This window comes from Aspergillus oryzae, chromosome 3 (assembly GCF_000184455.2).
Source record: "Aspergillus oryzae RIB40 DNA, chromosome 3".
Taxonomy (NCBI): Eukaryota; Fungi; Ascomycota; class Eurotiomycetes; order Eurotiales; family Aspergillaceae; genus Aspergillus; species Aspergillus oryzae.
This window is the reverse complement of record NC_036437.1, coordinates 1,352,316-1,375,125: the sequence shown is the minus strand read 5'-3', so window position 1 is coordinate 1,375,125 and position 22,810 is coordinate 1,352,316. Positions and strand designations below refer to the sequence as shown.

Here is a 22,810-nt window from a genome sequence, read left to right as displayed (position 1 = left end):
AAGTTTCACGACAAAGAGGTATTATAAGGCTGAAGAGTGGAAAAGGTTTGCACTTGTACGCAGTCCCAGGCAGCATTGTTGAATGAAAAGGTTGGGTCCCAGGGGTCATGGTGTCGCAGCAAGCAGATCAGTGGAGGCATTTCCTTGGATGCTTGCAAGGCTTGTGGAACTCGAGGAATCCTTCAATCGCTTTCACAAGAGGACCGCGTCCACACCATCAAGATGTCGATCCACGGACGAGGACGGAGCTCACGAGACATATGATTGGGAAGAAAAGAGGAGAGGCGGGGACAAAGCTGATAATCCCCATCACAAGCCACACCCACAGCCCAGCCCCTAAACGTCATCAGTCAGGCAGGACTCGTTATTATTGGTTCGCTGCAGCTGTGACAAAGCCCTGCCCAGACATCCCCTGATTCGGCATTGGCATTGGACCCTGGACCCTAAATCACATGTCTGTCACCAGGTCTCGTGTCCGGAATTAGTGATCCAGCGCATTAGGGAAGTTCCTTTTCCGGCGGTCCACGGTCACGGTACTTAGCGACTAAGTTACTAGCCACAGTTACTCATTGGCCACCAGTTGTATACCGCCACAAGGTAGCAGCTACACAGCCACTCCTCTCTCTTGCACAACCATAGTTCAAGACGTCACTACTATTACTTAATATTTTCTATGTTTAGCACAAGCTTAAAGCAAGATTGGGGTGATCATTGTGGCAGCAGTTGAGGCTAGACTCGGTAGATGGGAGCCAAGCGATGTCAATGTCTGGAAACAAGAGCTCTATTCTCCAATAAGATTCTAGTTCAACTGTTTCAACTGTATCCATATCCCAGAAAGAGTAATAGCACTAGATAATAGGCTAATCGCACTATCATGCCTGCACGTCGATTAGGATCTTGCAGTGGTCCTCGCGGTCGTTGACCAGGGTTTCGAATCCCTTTTCCACCGTCTCATTCAACTTTATCTTCGACGTAATCATCTTTTCTGGTTTCAATTGACCTGTAAGACGAAACGCAGTCAGGAAATGTGGTCGACAAAATCAAAAGGGCTCTTCGGGACGGCTTACCATATCCAAGGGCCTTGATAACAGCTTCGAAGGAGCCTTCGTCGTACAATGCTGACCCGGTATAATTAACTTCGTTGTACATCAAGTCGTTCACGGGAATAGCTGGTTTCTTCTCCCACACCGCAACATTAACGATTGTACCATGTGTGCGACACGCACTGATGGCACCATTCAATGCCTTTTCCACACCAGCAGCATCAAAGATAACATCGGCGCCTATACTATCCGTCACTTCCATGACCCTCTGCGTCACATCCTCCTGGTCCGGATCAAAGGTATGCGTAGCACCGTATTCAATCGCAAACTTCCTACGCTTCTCATAGAGCTCTGATACCATGATATTCTTGGCGCCTTGCAACTTCAACACCTGCACAATGCCAATCCCAACTGGCCCACCCCCTACCACCATGACATTATCGCCCATCTTGAATGGTGATAGATTGACAGCGTGCCAGGCAACTGCCAGTGGCTCGGTCAAGGCTGCTGCTTCAAGAGATACGTTGTCAGGGATTGGGTAGAAGTGTTCTGCCGGTGCGACATGGTACTTTGCCAACCCGCCGCCGTACCCTGCAGGACGCGTAAGTATCACCGCCAGCTATCTATTGTTTTAACAGAGACCGCATACCAGAAAGCCCAATAAACCCTATATTCTCGCAGCAGTATTCGTAGCCACGTTTGCATGCCGTGCATTGTCGGTCAAAGATGGTCGGACGTACGACGACCCGCTGTCCTGGAGACACATGCGTTACTCCTTCTCCGACTTCTTCGACGATACCGCTGAATTCATGACCAAGTGTAACTGGATATGAACGTCCAGTAATATTATGGGGTTCTTGGGGTATCAATACGGGACCACCGGTATACTCATGGATGTCTTGCTCAAATCAGTTTGTTTTCCAAATCATTATATAGAGGTAAGTTAAACCTACCACTGCCACAGAGTCCGACGAAAGCTGGTCGGATCTACTATTTCCACTTCGAATCAGTATGTTGTTGTCCATATCGTAGACACAGGGCATGTCACCTTTACTTGCCCTTTGCCACAAATAGGCTCATCTATTGTTTCCACCTGGATGTCGCGGGGTCCATGGAAGCGGACCGCTTCCATTGGGGACGTCGTCTTCAGTGTCGCTCGAGCAGTACCCGTGTCAAGAGTAGTGTTCAGCATATTTTCGAGAATTTATCCTAAGCTTAAATGGTATCCCACAAATGCGAGGAACAGGTACAAGATTTGATTCATTTGAAAGACAGTATAGTTGCACTATCGCTGTGCTGCGAGAAAGCTCTAAAGATATTTCTGCCTTCAGGGAGTTTATATTCAAGTAGTATGCTATCAAGGCGAACTGAAGTAGCAGGAGACGCTATCATGACGTGGTCCACAAGCGATACATATCCATAAGAGCAAGCAATTCTGAAAGCTGATTGGCCAGGGCACTGTAACTGTTCATCTGATAATCATTACAACATCTATGATGTTGAACACGTTCTCCTGGGATAAAGCGTCAGATCCCCGATAATCTGATTCGTCAAGATATGCTTGAATGAGATGAATGGGCGAGCACGACCCTGGAATAGAACCACACCAGCCTTAAAGGCAAATATCTTGACATCAACACGTGAGCTGAAAATAGCCATTCCTAAGGCGGGGAAGTAGTTAGTGGCGTCATCTCGTCCACCTCATATCTTGGCTATTGAGATGGAGCTGTTCCTGTCGAAACAGTTAGGCTGCGTGTCATTGAGGTAAAGTAAAATTAGGTTACACTTACGGAGGCCACTAATGAGAGCCCGGAGAAGGGAGCCGCCAATGAGTCTGGGGTTACATCACCTCGTCGGGCACTCGACAAAACGACCCGGCCACTCATAAGAGGCAAATGTTCATACTATAGAAGATTTGGTGTTTCAAGTTTCTTCTTCGCGCTGCTGGTCAACAAAAGCGCGCAGGATAGATTCCAACCCTTCGTTGCGCCGCGCCAACAACATTACGTCGGAAACATTAATTGTCGAGCGTCCGGCATGCCTAATAAGGAAGTTCCGAACAGGTCAGCAACCCGCCGTATTGAATCATACCCAAGGATCCCCCTCTGCCAATGTTGCACGGAAGTACGGTAAGGAAAGGGGCGAAAACAATAATAGCAGCGAGACAGGCAGTCCATCCATTAGATACTTTGAGCCCCAAATCGGTCACTTACTTAGCAAAGGATTCTAAATCCTGGCTGACTGTCTCTGTTTGTCGCAGCTGATCAGTCTATACGCCACCGTGAACCAACTGTGACGACAGCTCCGTAGCTATTCGCTCTGGGCAGGTGGACATACCTATCTGGGCCCAGACCATCTCAGTCAAGGCTCCTATGAATTGAGGAGTGGCATTCACACCAAGTTTGATGGTTTCGTCGTCAACTATCTTCCCAATAGCTAGCCAAAGGGCGGATTTCAGGCGCTGTCAAGAGTATCTGTAAGATCTGCTACGAACTGAGTGATCCATATCACCACGTACCTCTTCAAGGCCAACTTCTTCGTTTGGATCCATGTTTATCAGACAGCTGGGAGTAGCAGATACCTCGACGTCCCGAAGATTAATACCCGAGAAGATAACTCTTGTCGATACTGATGGAAACGATGTAGTTATCTATACTTATTCGCGCGCGTGAACAGACGCGTCTATGGATGAAGAACAGCGGATGCCGCCTGTGATTGGCTACGGCTAGATCGGGCGGACAAAAGATGTTCCGCAAGACAGTAGCCACTAGACCATAATAGAACACTTCCCATTACGGAATTCTTCGCATCGAATGGAGACTAAAAGAAAAGAACTTGCGGCATCCAGCGGGCAATCCACTTTCAAATCCCTCATACTTCCGCATGAAAAGGGGTTCGCAAGCTCTCAATTGATCTCCTGTCTCCAAGCAAACTTACATTGAGCTCACAAACTGAGCCAAAACCCCTCAACCTCTCTTTTTACGACCTCCGCGGATTCCCGCATCTCTTTTATAATTCTTTCTCAACACTGTCACCGAGAACAATAACCACCGCAACCGAATCAAAATGTCTTCCCCCGACACCTCCGTCGCCGCAGAGGCCTTGAAGGACTTTTTTGGCCAATTATATACGTTCTTCGAGACGATGATCGTTCGCTTCTTCAGGAACTTTTATAACTCTTTCGCGACAGTGGGCTTCAACCGCTGGACGAAGGTCACACTCTCGGTGATCGGTTACATTATAATTCGTCCATATATCGAAGCCTGGTTTAAGAAAATGAGTGAACGCGATCGCAAGAAGATGCAGGAGAAGGAAAAGGCCAAGAGGGAGGCACAAGGAGGCAAGAAGGCTAAGGTTTCGGCCAATACACTGCGAGGTGGTGCTAGCGGAGGCGGAAAGGTGCTCGGAGAGGTCGAGAATACCGATGACGAGATTGAGGATGGAGAAGACTTTGCGACTGCCAGCGGAGTGCCGGAGTGGACAAAGAATGCGAGAAAGAGGCAGAAAAAGTACATGAAGAGTCTGAAGGAGGCAGAGGCGAACGCGAATAAGTTGTCCCAGGATCAGATTATGGAATTGTTGGATTGGAGTGATTCGGAAAATGAGAAGAAGGACGCCTGATTTGGAACCGTGGATATTTGCTTCTTTCAGTTCTGTGTGGGCATATGAATAGTAGACTTATCTGATTTTATATAATTATATAATTAATCATTCTTTCTGATACGCTTATCTGAATACTAACATTTTGTGTTTATTGCACGCTGCTGTAAGCTTTCCTTGTGTGATGAACTACAATTGCCATAATATCTCGCTGAAACATAGAGTCAGTCAAACACACACCGTGTAAACTAAGTTTATACCTGATCTGTCTACTACCTCAAGCTTGTTCAATGACTTATATGTTGCACGTCAAATTCATTATTATTGGGCACAATTGATCACATTCACACAATCAAGTCCTAAATCGTGTCAGCCCTCTAGACATAGGCAGGTACTCCTTAATAACGGACAATACTAGTGCAATCGCCTCAATGCTTCTATCATAACCTTCACCTCGTGGACATTCATCATGCCCACTGAATTGACAATTTCCTCCTGCAACTCAGGCTCACAATTCAAGAACTGTTCGATCAACTCGCCATCCACAAAACGGTATGGTTCCGTTGCTTCTCGAACCATACTGCGGAATCCACGGAATTCGTTGAATGGCATCTCACCCAGGGACTCAACCTTGCCCGCCATTGTCGCTTGCAGACGCATTAGGAAGTCCTGATGTTCTGGATTGATTATGGCGAACAGGTAAATGGAGCCCTCAACCTGGTTGTGCAATCTCAGTTAGTGGTGTGTTACAAAGAGATGATGGACGAAATTCACATACCGTGCCTAGGAAGGCTCGTGGAGTAACCGTGACGCTTGCCAATTGTTGAATGTTAACTGGTCGAATGCGGTTGACCATTTCGCCTAGGGAGATTTCACTGGTTACTTCTAACCGGCGCCTATCGTCCTCTTCAACTCCAGCAAGGTTGCGACGGAGGACGATCAAGTTTCCTTCCGCATCACTCTCTAGGAAAGTGTCCTTATCGATGCAGGCGACTCCCGTGGCCCAAACGGTTTGGAAGTGGCGAGCCACTTCCGTTAATGAATCAGGAAGGCCGTTTTCCCCTTCCTTGAATTCCAGAAGACATACACTCTTCATGAGATCTGAAACCACAATCACGTTGCCTACCACGGTCACATCCACCGGCGCGGTTGAGGTTCTGAAACTGGCAAGCTTTTCCAATTTCATTGTACCGAAATTGTTGTTCACCACCTTATACATAACGATCTGAAAGGTCCCATCAGATGCGTACTCACAACAATCGACTCAATCATCACTCACCGTCTTGACAAGTGCGGCTACAATCTTGTCTCCCAGCATAGCCAGGGCACGACATGCCCCCTTAACAGGTAATTCGGCGACCTTTGTCAGTTTCCGGCCATTGTCAATCTCAAACATTAGTATCCGACCTCGAATCGACTCTTCCCCTTCATCATCAAGATACGCCGTTCCAACGACGAACCGATCCTTAGTCATTTCACGTCCATTCTCGTCCTTGCCCGCCGGGAATTCCGCGCGAATCACGCTTTCCACTATCTCCTCTGGTCTCAACTCAAATGAATCTAGCTGTCGAAACAAAACTTCATCAGCGAGCATAAATCGGCTTGTGACAATTTCCGCCCCGTCTGCAAGTTTACGCTCTATTGTTCCGATACCGAACGCCTTTTCCGAAGGTGAATAAGCGACTCTACGTACGGTTGCACCGATTTGCAGCGTCTGGATCTGTGTCGTCCTCTCCCGGTCGACCAGAGCGATCTTGAGCTCGTGTAGTGTAGCCACTGCAATAGACCCAGGATAAGCCTCCGAGTTAAAATGACAGACGCGGGAAGCTCCCTCTGAATTTACTGCAGAGTATATAATGCGGCCTTCAGAGCCATAAATCAGGCTCGGATTCTCGCATGTCGCAAAGACATTGTAAAGCCCGTCGCCCCTCGGCAGCTTCTTGAACGTTGGTTGCTCAGACCCAAGAATTAATTTATTCATGTGGCTCAAGGAGTAGTCATCCGTCTTGAACGAGTAAGTGATGACACTACCATCTGCCATTGAGATAAAAAGGGTAGGAGGGCTGTCCGCGAGCACGTCCGCAACGAGAACAGACCGCGGGAAAGCTTCTCCAGCTGGGCCCAGCGACGTAGTATGCACTTCAGTTAAGTCTCGAAGCCTGAGAACTGATACCTTGGCGAGTTGAGGGAATCCAACAACACAAACTTCAGTCGGCGATGCAGGAACTGTAACACCAGAGACTTGGCTATCAGCGCCAAATTTCTTCTCTGTTATCACCTGAGCTTCAGTCCCGATATCTAAGACAGTCATAAGTTCGCCACCAATGACAAGCACCAATGAATCATCATTGGCAGAGGCAGCGGTGATGACCAGTTCATTCGGCGGTGTCCACTCGTACACAACCATTCCACCTTCCAGATCCGCGATGAGCACCCGTTGCTCGGTAACCTGCAATATTCGGCCCCTAGGCAAGTTGGCTGCGAGAAGTGTGTTCTCCGAAAGACTCAGCCCAAGGAAGTGATCCAATTCTTCTACCTCACCATCGGGGCTGAAATGGAACACACGAGTTTCATCGATAAAGGTAACAAGGAGTGTATCCAATGTATCGCCTCCGGCTTGGACCTGCAATCCCCATAGATCTGTGATGTGTTCCATGTCACCCAAAACGCCCAGCTCTTCCATTCCGACACCACTGCGCACACTTCGCAAAGTCCCGTCATCGAAAGCGCCCGAGCCTGTGACAATTCGAGCCTGCCCTGACGAGAATTCATGGGTTTGGCTTTCGCTCGTACGGTTCCCGAGATCCATTATGGTAAAATCCAATATAGGGGCAATATTGGACAGGGCCTGGATTATCTCAAATGAGCCATTACCGATTCGTAGTACTTGAGAATCCCCTTGATGGGATCCCACAAACACAATCCCACCGCCAAGATATACCAAAGCAGAAGCTCGTGATGTGTTTCCCAGATGATCTAATTTCCAACCCTGAACCTGGTTATCCGAGTCTAAAACAAGCATTAAGAAAAACAGCCTTCCATAATCATCGGCTAACAACCATCGCTGGCTATCCACCCCTTCCCAAGCCACAAATATGGTTGCTTCATCTAGAGGCCGGGAGATTATCTCATTGTTATCGTCATCAACATATTTAATAGACGTTTCGCCAAGAATGAGAAGGCCACCTAGAATTGTCAGTTTGGAGGTGCAATAGTAGAGTGGATACTATATCGCATGGCAGAGGAAACTAACCTAACGGAGCGGGCACTGGTATAAGGTGAGAAGCTCCAAGATCTAGCTCTTGTGCAAAGTCGGCTATGTGCGTTAATGTAGCGTCCGCACTGGTGCTCGCCGTAGCAGAGGTGTAATTCAACTCTCTAACCATCAATCTAACCTTTTTCTGGTTATCTTCGTAAAGTAATGCTAGGCGCGGCAATCCGGACTGCACATGTAGGAACGCAGAGGAGCGTACAAAGAGCTCATCAATCCTCGCTGTTGTCAGCTCTCCGAGCTCGCCGACTTTCGGCGCATCAGGCCCAGTAGGAACAGCTGGGGCCCTTCCTCTTTTCCGGGCAGGCAACTGCACGATTGGTACCACAGCGACCAAGCCCTCATAGACCTCCAGCGTCATGAACCGACCACTCGGGTCAATCAAACATCGGTTACCAGTTTGCGATTCTCGCGACGACGGGTCAGCAATGTCGACATAGTTTCTTTCCGTTCGTATCCGATTCTGGGCACTGTCCCATGATAGAGTGCAGTATGTGTACCGGTCTGTGCCAACAAAAAGGTGATCGGTGGGTGAATGGGCAGGGGCAGGAAGCCGAGCCAGCATCGACACTTTAGCGTAGAGAGTACACGACGCAGCGAGATTCAACCCATCGGGTGTAAGCGTGTAAATTTCCAGTCGATTGGCCTTCCTATGACAAACCAGACGTATTAGTAACATGTGTGCTGTAGCTAGAAACCGACCGGTGGATTGTGGTCACCAACGCAACAACCAAGGATTCCTCCTCTGGGTTCAGAAACTGCAGCTTGAGCGCATGACGCACGCTGCTCGCCTTATGTATTGGTACGACATAAGCCATCCTGACTGCCTGAAATTCTATGAGCTCGCAATCGACGATCCGGAATGAGCTTTTTGCAGTGGAGACCACTGCGGGGAGATGATAGCACGATCACCCGTCAGATCCAACAACGGAGTAATACAGATTGACTCCAGGTCGTAATATCGTATATTTAATGTTTGAAAGATATCCGCATCTCTAACTACGAGATGCCGAGCTGGGACGGGTTGGTAATGAAGAAGCCGAAAAGTAGAGAGACTGGTACGTACGACCAGGTCGGGACTTGAGGTAAAAGTCGCAATGACGATGGTTGCGGTGCCTTCGAAGACATTAACTCCGGGTTATGGCCGAACACCACCTACAGCCTTGCAATGCTTGCACATCTCTATATTTTTATTCGCTACATATTCAAAATTATTTATACATGCACTTTCTAAGCAATTAGTGTTTCCTAATAATGAGATTTGCAGCACATAACATTCAAAATCCCCAGCAAAGAAATAAGTGTATTTATTAGCAAGTTCCGGACATCACACGTGATCCAATGTAGTGTTGAATTCCGTACATAATTCTTCAAACATTTTCGAACCGTTAAGTCTATCATCCCTCCCTTGGCGAGCTGTGTTTCGCCATGAACAAATAGCCATGTCGCCCACTGCATAAAGACCAAAAAGAAGTGCTAGGCATACATGAATCACGCCGAAAGATAAAAAAGTAAAAAAGGAATAATAGGCGGAGTATATATGCAAAGATCATCTAGGCATGAGAAGGGAAAAGAAGTCATGTTCAATTAAAAGAAACGGCCGTGGAAGAATCATGACCAGACATCCTCCTGGTAGCTTCCACTGCTGCGCATATGCTTGACCATCTCCTCGCCCTTCTCGGCGGGAAGACCACGCTGTTGGGCAATAATCTGGCCAAGCACCAGATTGACCTCACGCGCCATGTTGGCGGCATCTCCACAAACGTAGAATGTGGCTTTCTGCTTCAGAAGGTCGCTGACCAGCTCAGCTTGTTCGCGCAACCGATGTTGGACATAAACCTTTTGAGAAGTCTCGCGGGAAAATGCAGTGATGATCTTCAATGAATCACCAAGTTGCTCCTCATAAGCCTGTAGTCATACGTTAGAACTAATGGTCCATGGGTATACGAAGGAGGCAGCATAGAAAGCGGAGAAACCATACCTTGAATTCGTCCTGATACAAGAAATCCTCATTGCGATTACGGCACCCAAAGAACAAAACAGTTGTGCCGACTTTCTCGCCTTTAGCCGCCAAGGCGGCTCGTTCTTGGATGAAGCCACGGAAAGGTGCGACACCGGTACCAGGTCCAACCATGATAATGGGTCTCGAGGGATCGGATGGCAGTTTGAAATTCGAGTGGCGGACGTGAACAGGAACGTGAATGCCATCATACTTGTTGCGCGGACCAGTGATAGCGTACGTCAAGCCGTGAGGGTCAGGAGAAGGTTCACCATTCTGCTTTTGCTTGAGCGCAAGGAGGTAATTCGTGGTCACACCCTTGACAAGGTGGGAGGCACCAGGCAAACGGACGGATTCCACAACGGCGGTGATACTGATCTTATCCTTCTGGACGAGGGAAGATGACGAGATGGAATAATAACGAGGCTGGAGCTTATTGAGGCCTTCGATGAGCAATGAGAACGGAACGGCAGAGAAAGGCTTGGACGTGATGCTTTGGAGAGCCTGGGCAATATTGAAGCATTGGTTGGTGATCTTCTCGTGGAAGTAATCCTTGTCGCTGCCCAAACGCTGAATTTCTGTCTTGGTCGCCTCATCGGGAGCAAAAGCAGCCAGACTCGAGACAAACTGCCGGGAAACAGGGGCACAGACTTCCATGTAGTAACGAACAGCGGCATCATAGGTGGTAGGGGTCGGGATCGGAACCTTAGCAGTCACATCAATGCCCTTGATGTTAATAACTGAATGGCGCTTCTCCTCAAGTCCAAAAACCTGCAGGAACCGATCTACCTCAGCACCAGCATTTGTCGGCCAAACAGCAATGTGGTCACCGGTTTGATAGGTGAGGTTGCTTCCGGCGATGCTAATTTCCATGTGCAGACAGTTACGATCCTTTACAGTGAATAGCTCACGAGACTCGACAATAGGCGCAATGAACGGGTTGTGGGCCGAGAATGGGCCCTTGGGTTGACCTTCGAGATGACCCTTAGTTGGCTCGCCGAGATAGACCGTCTCGTCTTCGGCGCTCTTAGACTCATCTTCTGTGACATTGAACACCGGCTCATAAACGGCCTCGCGCTCCTGGAGACCCATCGCCTCGGAAAGCGCGGTCCACATAGGTTCCTTCCAAGCCAAGAAGTCTTCTTCCATCGTGCCAGCGCCGTCATCACCTTCACCAGCAGATCCAATACGTTGAGCACCAAGCTTTTGCAGAGCGGCGTCGAGATTGCGAACCATGGCGTTGTAGTGCTCATAGGTATTGTTACCGAGGCCGAAGGTGACATACTTGAGAGCGGACAGCGGCTTCTCTTCAGCGGACGCGCCACTTTCAAAAGCAACATCTTCACCGGTGATGAACTGGTAAAACTCGACAGCATTATCCGTAGGCTCGCCCTCGCCATAAGTCGCGAGAACAAAAAAGGCGACCTTGTCTTCGGGGAATTTGTCCAAGTTTTCGTAGTCGTAATCTTCCAAATCAGCAACCATAGTTTTGAGACCGAATCTCTGAGATCCTTCCTTGGCCAATCTCGAGGCGTAGTCCTCTGCAGTTCCAGTCTGGGAACCGTAGAAAATGACGCAATTCTTGCCAGTTTCTTCCATTTTCTCCAAGATATCTCTAGTCTTTCCTGCCTTGGCGGCGCCATTCATCGCTGGACCGGAAGAGGCATAAGGATCTTTGGCGACAGCCCAGTAGGTGCCTTTGGTGAAGTAGGCAACGCTACCCACCAAAAGCGCCACCAGGACAACCAAATCGAGAGTGTCGAGTTGCGCCATGTTGGCTTCGCTATGGGGGAGGGCGAGATTCCAACCAGGTGTCCGAGTAAGGTGGGATGGGGAACGAAGAGAAGGCAGGCAAAATGGGGCGAAGAAGAATAAGAATCACCCCCTGATCTTCACCGATGGTGGTGTCAACCACAAATCAATTTTAAAGTTGGAAGACGCCGATACTCGCAGCGTATTCCAACAGAGGGGGTGGTAACTAGAACAAACAAAAGAAGAAGGAAAGAGGTAGAAGAATGGAACACAGTACACAAGTAGAAAAGAAGAAGGTCGGGGAAGAGAGCTGTGGTCTGATCTAAGGAACTAAAGATGCCGAATCCACCTCTAAGCGGACCGCATAATTTCGGGGCCGGACACCGGAGAAGGTTGAGTTAAAGAGTGGTATATGGGTGGAGAGGGTGGAAAGTTAAAGTGGTAGGCGGAGTGAGGCAATCGTGGCCTCTTTTCTCAGGTCCTGCTCTTTTTTTGGCCCTGAGACCCTCGGATGGCCCCGGCGCTGGTTTCGGAATTGGATGGCAGGAAAGGATACGAACCCCAACAAGACGAGAGTCTGCCTCTTATAATTGCGGTGTGAAAGCGACCGCCGAGGTGAATTGGGTAGGAAATGGAACTCGTTGACAAATTAACTCCTTGTCAGAGAATTGAAGGTCTTCGTACTATGATTATCAATTGACCCGTATTAACCAGGATATCTCAAGTGAAATAATCCCAGCAGTAGATAGCCCACGGCAGAATCTTTTTTCTGATAATAATCTCGTAGTAATATCTTAAAAGGAAACAGCTACGACTATCAAAGTGGCAGAACCAGGGTCTATATATAACATTCTCATGGGGTGGAGGCAATAAAGCCCGACAGTCAGGCCGAGCGTAAACTGGGTTCGGAAGGAAACTTCGGTGCTCACTTGACGTGAGAACATTCATGGAGGTGAGCGGAGTCTGGGGGCAACTTTGGATGACTGGTGGTTTCCATATGAGGAAACTCCCGACTAAGGCTGCCGAGCACCCTTTGTTAGTAGCCGAGTTCCGCCTTTCCTGCACGTGTAGTAGTAGAGAAGTCATTCGAGGTGGAATGTACCAGACTGCAATCATCATAGATAGGCGAGGCTCCTGTAATATTTACATTCCCTGCTCTTACATGTACATACAACACATACCACGTACATACTAGTACTACATTATAGGAGTTAACAGGTACAGAGTGAATCAATTACATTGCTTCATCTTATCATCACGAATGTTTATCAGTTGGCACGTGACACATCTGAAGGACTCAGAGTATGTTGAGTTTTGCTGCCGATCATCTATGAAACAGCAGTATTCCAAACCCCAATCACTAGGTCCGACTCTGTACGCTAACGCCATGAAAATCATTTCTTCAGTTGGCTTCGGTGGACAATTCAAGAGTTCCGCGTGTAGGCGGATATGCATCCATGCTGATACTCCGACTTTTATGAATGACTAACCGGATATCTGGAAGGGTACGGAAGTGATTCCGCGCCGTGCGGTTCAAGTGCGAGCTCTCTCCATACTGCTACTAGTACGGAGTACGTAGTAGTACCAGAGAGCATTAGAGGTTGTGCTTGCAAGAGGATCAACCACCTTTGTTTTATTATACCTACGACTCCCTCTTCGCCTTTACTGTTACATTCAATGATCCATCTAGCTTGTCGTCTGTTACATTCAACCATCATGACATGTAGCTGCGCGATGGTATCTTCTCTGAGACTCGAATGACCTGGTTCTACTGGATTTATATCTTGGGTTGTTACTAGGTTGTGTGCAACCTGTTCTTTCCCACTGCTAGGACTTTATTATTGCCTACTGCCAATATAGGGCCGGCAAAGCTGGGCAACTGAGGCCCGCCTGGAATCTATGACACCTCTTTTTTTTTAACACTCTTTAAATGTCCTGTTCTTATCGTAGTAAAATTATCATCATTCATAGGCGATGAAGTCTCATTTAGATAAGCACGGCATTCGTTCAATTATAACAATCAACATCAACCCTTTGTCACCACTCTACAACATGGCTGCCTCGAATGGCTTGGCTCCCTGGGGGCATTTTAAGTTAAACGAAGTCCATCAGTTCTTTATTTTTATTTTTAATATTTTCTTCTCTTTTTTATGGATTCCTTGTAATTTGTGGAAGAGCATGAGCTCGAGAAATATTAACTACGCCATCCGATCTTTCTTGGACCCCACAAGCGTTAGTTGCGGAACACTTTATATTGAAGATACTCCGCCAACCCTTGTATTTTCTTGGTTCTCTGCGGGGAAGATCTGGACTGTATTGGAATACATAAGTAGGTTGCTATGAACCTGATGGTAAGGCTATGAAAATATGCAGAAGGAATGTCTATCATATATATATCATGACGAGGGCTTTCCTTGATAACTGGCCCGCCGGTATCCGAAGGATATTGCGGTACGCGAAGCAATTTTATGTGTAAATAAGGCTACAGATAGGGAGTTTATATCGGCTTTAGACCTATCTTTTTTTGTTCATAATTATTTTGGAATAAGGAATCTTTGAAATTTAATCAACAATTACCGTGGACGAGTGCCATGTGTTTTTATTTGTTCCCCCCTTCCCTCTCGTGGTGCCCATAGAAGACCCGTGCTTTCGGTCGCGAACAAACAACTGCCCATTAGGACAAAGCTCATCGGTCAGAGATCATCATCCTTGGACACCACCACAATCTCACTTTATTCTCCGCTATCTTCGGGCTGCTGAGCAACAATGTGCTGCTCTAAATTGTCCTTGGATTCTTTCGCTCCAGTAAATGTGAGCCTCAGTAAGCAATGAATCCAGGTTGAATAAAAAGACGCAGTACAACAGTATGTGTCCCTGATGACTCTCCAACTATTTGAATACTAGCCTTTCTTTCGAGAGTTCCTACACCAAGGCCCTTCATATAACGACATGATAGTTCGACGATCGATAAACTAATCTGAATTCTATGCATGTCTAGTGGCTTCACATCCATCGATCAAAGCTGGCCCCGTCCAGCCAACAACAATGCCCCTCATCCCTGACGAGTCAGGTCTCGCGTCGCACCATACCTTCGCATCCCCACCGGAACGGTTAGTGACTAGAAGTACTCCATCTTCCACCGTTCACAGTCGAGAAACGTCCGCCGTTAGAGGAAGACCAGCCGACCCCTCCACGCTCGCCCCTTCGACCCTTCAACCTCAAAATACCCGCCGCGGCCATTCTCACTCCAAAAGCCCTGAGACTGCTTCCGGACGCCCCGGCGCTAGCTACGATGCTACTCTGGAGAGACGTCCTTCTAACTCATACGGACACCATCGCCAGACTTCGATAGTTCATGGGATCCAGCACTCTCGTAATCCCAGCTTCGCCGCCTCCTCCACCTCCAATAGTCCTCTGAGCCCGGAGATGATCGCGTCCCTGGGGCGTGGCGTTAGCGTTGAACAGGATAATTCCCCGCTAGGCAGACTGGAGCAGCTTGATATGCATACATTTCATCAGAACCAGGCGACCAACGGGACGGCTCATACCCTGCAGGGCATGTTGAGCACCATCGAAGATCGTGATACCGATGAGGCCGCCGAGGGCGGACTGGCGAACCCAGCACATAGAAGGATGAACTCGAGTGGGAAACCACGCTCACATAGTCGGTCGCATTCAAAGAATCATCTTACAGAATCAAAGACCGTCGGGGAATATGCCTTACACCATCTTTTCAACTCTGTAAGCGCATCTCGGCCCAGCGCAAGTATACTTGGAATAGCAGCTGACTGTGGGATAAGTTTGTTGGCCAGGCAGACAACAAGATAAACCAAGCAATTATGAAACTGGGAGAGTCTGACGTGCCTGTGGAAATGGTATGTGGACCAGGAGCAGATCCAGGCTTTGATCAGTTGATCTCCGCTCTTGGCCATATCGCACGGCAAAAGCCGAAACCTCTGATTGATACAATAATGTACTGGCGTAAAGTCAAAGGCGATGCTGCAATCCTGGCCAAACAAGTACCTAATCAAGTATGGTTCAGATCCCCCTGCGAATAGGCGCCCGTTAGCTAATCATACCTAATTCTGCCAGTCAAAGGAGAACGGCTTACTTATACGGCGGAATACAGAACCACCCCAAGTGGCTGCTGAAACGGCTGCTCAGCCAGACCACCCTCCTAACCCCATATTCTCCAGGAGTGACGATGTCATTTTGGCTGAGCGCCGTGCAACGGTGTCAGTGTATCTCGTTTGCCGAGTGCTGATTGAGATATTCAACCAGAGTAGTCTTGCTTCTATTACCGTCGACATGGCTGAGCGCTTGGAAGAAATTGTGTTTGGCCAACTCAAGACGGTTGATCCAGACCAGGTTGCAGCCTCACCACTTCGCATAGCTAATTGGAGGATATACTCGCAACTGCTCGGAATCATGAGTGAAACAAACTTCACAAGTGTCACAACCCGCTTTATAACGGAATTGGAACGATACCAAAAGGAAGAAACACTTCGGGGGCCTTCGAAGGATGGCGATGCCAGAGCCGAGCTTTTGATATTAGGGATGAGACATCTCCGGATTAGGACCTTTCCAGACGCATGGCCTAAGTCGTGTGACTTCATGCGGTCGTTGGCACGGTTGTTTGTTAATGCGCATGGGCAGCGGGTCAAGCAGGCTTACTGTTATATTTTCGAAAAGCTGCTTCTCCCGGTGGCAGCAAATCCAAACTGCGATTTATCCCTGCCTAGGTGGAAGGAATTCTTGGATTTGGTCCAATCGCGCCTATCACAAATGCTGACCAAACCTCGCCATTGGGCTGCTACTTTTCCTCTCCACGTTTTACTCTTGTGTGTTTCATCTAAAGAGAACTTTTCTTCCCAATGGTTGTCTGTCATTTTAGGGCTGCCAGCAAGGCTAAAGGACCGTCCTACCAGGGGCCCAGCTCTCCATGCCATGTGCCGCTTACTTTGGACGTACTTCTTCCGCTACTCAGAGTCTCCGACAGCTACTCTACGAAAAGTTGATGAGATAGCTAGGATTGCACTACCCGTGGGCAAGAGAACATACCTGAGTACCGAGCCGGCGATCACGGAGCCGTTAATTCAACTGGTGCGCATGATTGGGTTTAAACATCCGGAAGTTTGTTTCCGTAACATCATATTCCCTATGATGAATTCAGACCTTTTCCTATCCGGCAAAGAATTGAAGATTGAGCAGATGGAGCCGGAGAAGATGGTCATCGGCATTAGATCGTTCCTTGCTATAATTACCGACCTTGAGAACTGTGACCAACTATGCCCTCCGTTTCCAACTGGGTCCATACCGAACCCCTTTACTGACATCTCAGCATCGACTAACTTGCTGCGGCCCCAATTCCTTACGGACCCGCGGTTACCAACTGCTTTGGAAAGCCGAGACGATACACGGCCACGTCCCGTCAACACTTCCAGGCTGAGTGACAACGTTAGGACTTACTATATCCGCTTCTGCGAGATACTGGGTAAAATTACCCTTCTGTGTGATAACACATTCGGAGGCCAGGCGGCTTTGGATGAGAAGTTTGGAGGCGCGACTCCGAAGACCCCGATCTCAGAGGCGTTCAGTTTTGGGAGGCGCGATGATCACATAAACACATTAGATCAACGGCAAGGCTTTTACGATTTGCTTCATGTTGCTGTTCAAGCACTCCCCCGGTGCTTATCAGATCATATACCATTTAACTCGCTGATCAATTTGCTATGTACTGGCACCGCCCACGTGCAATCCAATATAGCCTTTTCATCCGCAGAGTCTTTGAAGGCGATTGCCAGACAATGTCACGCGCAGCAGGTAACTATAGGCTTTGCTCGGTTTATCTTCAACTTTGATGCAAGGTATTCAACAATGTCAGACGAAGGCATGCTTGGTCCAGGCCACATAGAATCTACATTGAGGCTCTATGTTGAGTTGTTGGAGATTTGGATAGAGGAGATCAAACACAAGAGCAAGGGAGCCGTCGCAGCTGATTCGGGTGATAAATCCGGCTCTGGTAGCCGCGCCTTGCAGCTTGACCTTTCTAGTGTCCTGGCTCATGTTGAAGAGATTGAATCTCATGGCCTATTTTTTCTGTGCTCGCAGTCTAGAAGGGTGCGAGCTTTCGCTATAACAGTACTGCGGCTTATTACGGAGTTTGACAGAGCTCTTGGTAAGGAGAATACACGAATCATCAAGATTCTCGAGGCCGACTCTCACCAGATCTTGAATGTAAGTGACGAGCAACTTACAGTTGCCGAGAGAAGCCGAATTCAGAAAGGAAAACGGAGGAGTGCATCACAAAACACACTTATCGAGCTGTGTAGCAGTGAAGTGTCGTACGATTCAACATTGTGGTCAAAAGTGTTCCCGAATATTATCCGGATCAGCTTCGAGACTTGTCCGTTTGCTGTGACCCTCGGGCGGGAGATTGTCTGTGCAAGGCTTGTTCTGATGCATAAAACGATCACGGGACTTGCTGAAAATCCCCAACATCCTCCATATGGCCCCTTGGATGCCACACAGACCCGCCCCCATGGAAGATCCCATATGACCGCTGAGATTCTGATCGAACAGTGGAAGCTTTACTTGGTCATGGCCTGCACGACTGTCAATAGTGTAGGTGCGCAGTCTCAGAGTCAGCTAGCCAATGCCCAACATGCGCGGAAATCCTCTAAAGGTTCGCAGCAATCAAATGACAAGATCAGTTCCGCCAGGAGTCTCTTTGCATTTGTAATTCCGTTGCTGTCAGCTGAAAGGACTTCCATCCGCAATGCAATTGTTGCCGCTTTGGGTTCCATAAATAAGAATCTTTATCGTACATTGCTTGAGTCACTCCAGTACGCCGTCACAACCTGCAATGAGGAAGCTAAGATTCGCATTGGCACACATCACCGATCTCCGAGCAGTCCGAAACGCAATCGAAGAACGGATAGGCTGCGGACAGAAGTCACACATGTTTACAAGCTTACATCGCACTTTCTGCAGGAGCCAGAAGTGTATAATGACGACTGGATCGTCAACAACCTCGTGACATACGCTAAAGACCTACGGATATTTTTGAGTGATGCCGAGGTTCAGAATGACTGGGAATTCCAGCGGCTACGATTTCATTTCTGTGGGCTCATGGAAGAGCTTTTTGAGGGAATCCATCGCACAAAGGATTCTTCACGTTGGATACCTTTTGAATCCAGAAAGTCCGCATTCTCTCTCATGGAAGATTGGTGCGGATACTCCCCAAACCAGGCTCAGATCTCTCAGAGAGAGGAAAATATGCGCAAACTTGCTATTACAAACCAGCGCGAAACCGGTGACGTACGTAACACTGCAGCGGCCATGGAGATAGAAAAGAAGAATTTACGTGCAGCGGCGCTTAACGCTATGGCATCTTTGTGTGTAAGTAACTGCTTCGCTCTCATGACTTATGTTCGTCAGCTAATTCTTGAAGGCGGGACCAATCAGCATTACTACAGAAAGTGGCTCAGTGCTTCGATTCGATGTGGGACGAATGCTATCGTGGATTGATATCATCTTTAGCAGCACCATCAGTGATAAGTGGCATGCGATTGGCAGACGAGCACTCAAGAATCTGATCGTTCACAATAAAGAGCATGCTTACCTGCTGGAACGATCGATAGAGATGTGTTATATCACAGAACGGCCCAAGGCTCTTGAGAGTTATTTTGAAGTGGTTTCTGAGGTACTCATCGAGCACACGGACTACCCGCTTGGCTTCTGGAGAATATTGGGGGCAGTCCTCGTTACCCTCGGTAATCAGAAACGGGAGATCAGAATGAAGTCTGCCAAGCTTCTTCGCATTCTAGAGGAACGCCAACAGAAGAGCTCTAGACTGCAAGACTTCGACATCAGTATCTCTGATAAAACTACCGCCGTATACAAACTAGCTCAGTTTGAAACGTCTAAGCGTTTAGCAAAACAACACTCTGACCTTGCTTTTACTCTCTTTTCAGAATTCTCCTTGCACTTCAGGAACTTGCGGCCCGATAGTCAACGAAACATGGTCGCTGCTATTTTGCCATGGGTACAGACGATAGAGCTTCAGGTTGATCCCAACGGCGGGCCTACGGCCAGGTCATATATGCTTTTAGCCAACCTTTTCGAGATCACCATTCGGTGCAGCACGATACTTCCGAATGAAGTTCAAGCTCTTTGGCAGGCATTGACAACAGGTCCGCACGGCGGGAACGTGCAGCTAGTTCTCGACTTTGTTATTAGTCTTTGCTTGGAGCGTAAAGAACAGAACTTTGTGGAGTATGCCAAGCAAGTTGTTGTTTTCCTTGCAGGGACTCCTGCTGGTTCAAAGGTCATCGAGTTTTTCTTGCTGCAAGTTGTTCCTAAGAACATGGTACAGGAGAGGAAAGATATAACCCCACCTCCACCGGATATCAAGGGCTTGCCCTATGTTGCAGACCTGGCAGCCGTACTCCCGGTGGGGAACAAACAGGCAGGACTTTCTCTTGGCCAAGTCGCTCTTGTCTTTCTCGTGGACTTAATGGTTGCTCCCGTTACTCTTCCCCTGGAAGATGTGGTCAAGCTACTTCACGTTGTCCTGATTCTCTGGGATCACTACACACTCACCGTACAAGAGCAGGCTAGAGAAATGTTGGTTCACCTGATCCATGAACTAATTGCTGCGAAGCTTGAAGACGACGCCTCAGCTGGAACTAGGCAGTCTATCGAAGATTTTGTAGAGTCTATCCGCAAAAGCGATCCAAAGGTGGTCTGGGAATATGAAGACCTCAATGATAAGGATGAAGAGGATAACGGTAGCCGGGTTCCTTCGTCGATGGGAAGTGTTACTGGACAGGTTGTTGATTTCTTCAGTCTGGCGTATGAAGGTATAAATGATCTTTGGGCTAAAGAAGCTTTGAATTGGGCGACTTCATGCCCGGTACGACACCTTGCCTGTCGATCTTTCCAAGTATTTCGCTGCATATCCATGTCGTTGGACTCTAGGATGCTTGCAGATATGCTAGCTCGACTATCCAATACAATTGCGGACGAGGAAGCGGACTACCGGACGTTTTCGATGGAGATACTCACAACGCTCAAGATTATAATTAGCTCCTTGGCCCCAACGGATCTTCTGCGTTATCCACAATTGTTTTGGACTACTTGTGCATGTCTAAACACTATTCATGAGACAGAGTTCATTGAGAGTATTGGTATGTTGGAAAAGTTCATGGAGCGCGTCGATCTGAGTGACCCGATGGTTGTCACAGAGCTTATCAAAGGTCAGCCCCCTAAATGGGAGGGTGGATTTGATGGTCTTCAGAATCTAGTCTACAAAGGCTTGAAATCATGCGAATCGCTTAACCTGACACTGGATGTTCTGCACCGTTTGAGTGGCTTTCCAAACAACGAACTCATGGGTGATGGTAACCGCCTTCTCTTCACAATTCTGGCAAACATGGCCCACTTTCTACACCAGTTTGATCCCGCCGTTGATGATCCGAAGACACTTGCTCGTGCTACATTGTTAGCTCGTGTTGCTGAGAGTGAGAGGTGCCCGCGTCTTGCAGCTTCGCTCCTCGGGTTTGCCAATGGACAGTATAAGGCCGAGAACGATTTCTTAAGCCACATAATCACCGAAATCCGCTCGTACTATTTCCCTCGGCAAGATGTTCAGAGCCTTATCTTTCTTATGGGCTTGCTGACCAATACGACCAATTGGTTTCGGGTCAAGATCATGAAGATACTCTGCGTGCTCATTCCCGAAATTGACATGCGACGGGGAGAGGTGACATGCCATGGCTTTGACTTGATCTCACCCCTCCTGCGTCTTTTGCAAACCGATCTTTGTCCTCAAGCTCTGCAGGTGATGGATCATATTATGACTGTCTCAGGCAACCCTATGGAGCGTCATCACATTCGAATGAGTATGGCATCATCATCTTCGTCTCGGGCTATCCGCAAAGAATACGAGCGTATTCAAAGTCTGTATGGTATACCAGAACCCACCGGATGGTCCATACCGATGCCTGCTACCCAATCGAGTATCACCCGGCATAACGTCCACGCCGTCTTCTACACCTGTGCTGAGGTCGATCGTATTGAAGTGCAAGAAACCACTCCCTCCGAAGTAGAGTTCCATGCAGACGAATACAACGATTCCTTCTTCCCGATGCGGGCTGATACGATGAAGTCTATTGACACGCAGGCGGATGGCAATATTGGAGATATTGTACAAAAACTGGACAGCCTGGACGACTTTTTTGAAGAAACCGAGACAAGTAACCCGACAATTGAGTCTATACCAGACTCGGCATTGCGCGGCTTTACAGGGACCTATGTTGACACTAGCGCCAATCTCTATGACCAACAAACAGCCCCGATTTTACGAAAATCGCTCGCCCGAACGGCTTCCTCGTCGTCTTTTCATAACGGCCTCGCTGAATCTCGACCCCCAAATTTCCGGTTCGACAACCCTGGAGTACATTCACCAGGGGTACTGACACCTCAGGCGTCGAGTCAAACGTTGCGCCCAGTGTCGCACGCTCGTTCGGTGACGTCTCCTGTCAATCAATTATTCTCCCCTACGTCATCCAGTACTCAGTTTTTTACTCCACCTATTGGCTTCAACGAATCTGCATTCCTCTCCGATGATGAAGTTGAAGAAGGAATGTATGATCTCGATGAGCGCATCATAGCTAATAGGCTGGCACCTCATCAACTGAACCAAACACGTAGCGCAACTGATGGGTCCTCGTCACTAGAGTCCATGATCCGAAGTGGTATGAGACGGCTTACTGGCGGTGCCGCGAATAACCGAGATAAGGAGCGACAACGCGATCTTGTCCGAGCTCAACACCGGGCTTTGGCACAGGCTGCAAGTTCACCCCGTGTGCCGAAAGTGCCACCAGAGTATCTCACAGGTCCGGCCAGCAACCCAGCATCACCGGGCCAATAATCATTCACTTTATCTTTGCATTTCTGACTACGGAGTACACTTGGCTTGTATAAGCATTCTTTTTCCCTTGTCGGTCATACGTTGCCTTTTTTCTTCAATATTCCGTGCAATGTGGGGGGGCGTTTCTGCGCAATTTTATTTCGGAGATTACATATACTACATACCCGCATGTCATTGATTTTTCTTTCTGGAATGGTTTATACAGGCCG

At 48.2% G+C, this 22,810-nt stretch overlaps 5 protein-coding genes across 5 annotated transcripts; 2 read left to right on the top strand and 3 right to left on the bottom strand.

Moving 5' to 3' along the window:
- Positions 1-872: 872 nt before the first annotated feature.
- On the bottom strand, positions 873-2,175 carry AO090023000523 (uncharacterized protein; the record flags this gene model as incomplete). Its single annotated transcript, XM_001821011.1, has 5 exons — positions 873-1,000; positions 1,068-1,634; positions 1,693-1,941; positions 1,997-2,030; positions 2,092-2,175. The coding sequence occupies 5 exons, from the start codon at positions 2,173-2,175 to the stop codon at positions 873-875; spliced, it is 1,062 nt and encodes a 353-aa protein (XP_001821063.1).
- Positions 2,176-3,926: 1,751 nt separating this feature from the next.
- AO090023000522 (uncharacterized protein) lies at positions 3,927-4,664 on the top strand (the record flags this gene model as incomplete). Its single annotated transcript, XM_023235638.1, has 2 exons — positions 3,927-3,936; positions 4,234-4,664. 2 exons carry the CDS (start codon positions 3,927-3,929, stop codon positions 4,662-4,664), a joined length of 441 nt encoding a protein of 146 aa, XP_023090641.1.
- Positions 4,665-5,057: 393 nt separating this feature from the next.
- Positions 5,058-8,732, bottom strand: AO090023000521 (DDB1/RSE1 family protein; the record flags this gene model as incomplete). Its single annotated transcript, XM_001821009.1, has 5 exons — positions 5,058-5,360; positions 5,422-5,868; positions 5,923-7,829; positions 7,897-8,564; positions 8,638-8,732. 5 exons carry the CDS (start codon positions 8,730-8,732, stop codon positions 5,058-5,060), a joined length of 3,420 nt encoding a protein of 1,139 aa, XP_001821061.1.
- Positions 8,733-9,525: 793 nt separating this feature from the next.
- cprA (NADPH--hemoprotein reductase cprA) lies at positions 9,526-11,686 on the bottom strand (the record flags this gene model as incomplete). The annotated part of the gene is made up of 2 exons (XM_001821008.3): positions 9,526-9,822; positions 9,896-11,686. 2 exons carry the CDS (start codon positions 11,684-11,686, stop codon positions 9,526-9,528), a joined length of 2,088 nt encoding a protein of 695 aa, XP_001821060.1.
- A 2,031-nt stretch (positions 11,687-13,717) lies between these two features.
- On the top strand, positions 13,718-22,601 carry AO090023000519 (putative cell morphogenesis protein (PAG1); the record flags this gene model as incomplete). The annotated part of the gene is made up of 5 exons (XM_023235637.1): positions 13,718-13,942; positions 14,702-15,406; positions 15,466-15,696; positions 15,758-19,066; positions 19,119-22,601. 5 exons carry the CDS (start codon positions 13,718-13,720, stop codon positions 22,599-22,601), a joined length of 7,953 nt encoding a protein of 2,650 aa, XP_023090640.1.
- Positions 22,602-22,810: the final 209 nt, after the last annotated feature.